At 39.8% G+C, this 2,500-nt stretch overlaps 1 protein-coding gene across 5 annotated transcripts in view; it reads right to left on the bottom strand.

Annotated features, from left to right (window-relative positions):
- Positions 1 to 2,500, bottom strand: part of efr3ba (EFR3 homolog Ba (S. cerevisiae)) — a 47,909-nt gene that overhangs the window by 34,528 nt on the left and 10,881 nt on the right. For 3 of the 5 annotated variants that reach the window (XM_046307716.1, XM_046307720.1, XM_046307718.1), the window contains exon 2: positions 1,165 to 1,241. In XM_046307716.1, the coding sequence (XP_046163672.1) occupies positions 1,165 to 1,241 (77 nt within the window). Of the gene's footprint in view, positions 1 to 1,164; positions 1,245 to 2,500 lie in introns of all 5 variants that reach the window. The other 2 variants (XM_046307721.1, XM_046307717.1) reach the window with 1 other exon arrangement.

Genomic DNA, 2,500 nt, shown 5'->3' with positions numbered 1-2,500 from the left:
GAGAGAGAGAGACAGAGAGAGAGAGAGAGAGAGAGAGAGAGAGAGAGAGAGAGAGAGAGAGAGAGAGAGAAATAGAGAGAGACAGTGAGGGAAAAAGAGATGATAACAGAGAGAGATCAAACTTTCTTTTTGCGATTAACCAACTAATCTCTGTCCTAATGGAGGCAGAATCCGCCCTGTGTGTATTTTCATGTGTGTGTTTTTATGTGTTTTTATGTGTTTTTGTTCATGTGTGTGTAAATGTGTGTGTCACATTTTTTGTATGTTCTCTATAGTTCTCTATATAAAAATGTATCAATTGACCAAAATATTGTGCAGTAATATAATTCTTCACTGGATCAGTCTGAAACTTGGCATACACACTGCTTCCATCTGGTGGCCAAAATCTACATTACACCTAGACTCCTATCTGCATCTCTTTTGCATTTCAAAGCAGTATATTTTTTTTGGGGGTTGTATTATCTTCATCCATGTCGATTGTCTTATATTCTCCTTCATTAATTTCACATTTCCACAAACTTCAAAGTGTTTGCTTTCAAATTGTATCAAGAATATGCATATCGTTGCTTCAGGTCCTGAGCTACAGGCAGTTTGATTTGGGTATGTCATTTTAGGCGAAAACATTGAACAACCCCATGAATTACATATATATCTACAGAAATACACATAGCACATATCATAGGATCTCTTTATACATATACAACTATAGAATTACATATAGAACCTATAACAGGATATCTATATACATATACAACTATAGAATTACATATAGAACCTAAAACAGGATATCTATATACATATACAACTATAGAATTACATATAGAACATATAACAGGATATCTATATACATATACAACTATAGAATTACATATAGAACATATAACAGGATCTCTTTATACATATACAACTATAGAATTACATATAGAACATATAACAGGATATCTATATACATATATAACTATAGAATTACATATAGAACATATAACAGGATATCTATATACATATATAACTATAGAATTACATATAGAACCTAAAACAGGATATCTTTATACAATACATATAGAACTACAGAAATAAATCTAGAATGTATAACAGGATATCTATATACATATACAACTATATACATATAGGGTTACATATTATAGTCTCTGTGAGTCCGTGTACCTCTGGGTCTTCTGGGAAGATGTTGTCCACCAGCCTCTTATAGCGAGGTCTCAAAGCCCCACAGCATCCACACACACCTGCTAAACAAACACAGAGACAGAGAGAGAGAGAGAGGAAGAGAGTGAGAGAGGAAAGAGAGAGAGCAAGAGAGAGAGAGGAAAGAGAGAGAGAGAGAGAGAGAGAGAGGGAGGAAGAGAGTGAGAGAGGGGAGAGAGAGAGAGAGCAAGAGAGAGAGACAGGAGAAAGAGACGCAGGCCATTGATTATAGTGATTGAGAAAGTGTACAATAGTGGTATACTCTTATTAAAGGAACTAATGTTGTGTGGAGTGTAGCAGGAACTAATGTTGTGTTGAGTGTAGCAGGAACTAATGTTGTGTTGAGTGTAGCAGGAACTAATGTTGTGTTGAGTGTAGCAGGAACTAATGTTGTGTTGAGTGTAGCAGGAATTAATCTTGTGTTGAGTGTAGCAGGAACTAATGTTGTGTGGAGTGTAGCAGGAATTAATCTTGTGTTGAGTGTAGCAGGAACTAATGTTGTGTGGAGTGTAGCAGGAACTAATGTTGTGTGTGGAGTGTAGCAGGAACTAATGTTGTGTGGAGTATAGCAGGAACTAATGTTGTGTGGAGTGTAGCTCTTTCTCTCTCCACCTCTCTCTCTCTCCCCCCCTCTCTCTGTCTCTCTCTCTCTCCCTCCCTCCCTCTCCCTCTCTCTCTCTGTCTCTTTTTTCCTCTCTCTGTCTCTCCCCCCTCCCTCACTGGTTCGAATCCCCAGCAAGGCGAAAAAAAAAATCTGCCGTACTGCCCTTGAGCCTCGGCCGTTATTCCCATAACAACAACTACTCCAGGGAGCTGATGATGTGAACGTTGATGAAGGCCCCTCTCTCTGATTTAGAGGGGTTCAATTCAGAAGACATACGCTATATAAAGAAAGGTATTTCATTCTGTTGTTGACATATAAAATCGAGCAGACAGCCATGCAATCTCCATAGACAAACATTGACAGTAGAATGGCCTTAATGAAGAGCTCAGTGACTTTCAACGTGGTACCATCACAGGATGCCACCTTTCCAACAAGTCAGTTCATCAAATGTCCGCCCTGCTAGAGCTGCCCCCCCGGTCAACTGTAAGTGCTGTTATTGTGAAGTGGAAACGTCTAGGAGCAACAACGGCTCTGCCTCGAAGTGGTAGGCCACAAAAGCTCACAGAACAGGACAGCAGAGTTCCAAACTCCTTCTGGAAGCTTCATGAAATGGGTTTCCATGGCCGAGCAGCCGCATACAAACCTAAGATCCCCATGCACAAAGACTCGGCTGGAGTGGCGTAAAGCTCGCCGTCA

Source organism: Oncorhynchus gorbuscha, linkage group LG17 (genome assembly GCF_021184085.1).
Source record: "Oncorhynchus gorbuscha isolate QuinsamMale2020 ecotype Even-year linkage group LG17, OgorEven_v1.0, whole genome shotgun sequence".
Classification (NCBI taxonomy): Eukaryota; Metazoa; Chordata; class Actinopteri; order Salmoniformes; family Salmonidae; genus Oncorhynchus; species Oncorhynchus gorbuscha.
The sequence above is the reverse complement of the archived record's forward strand: the minus strand, read 5'-3'. Positions and strand labels throughout refer to the sequence as shown.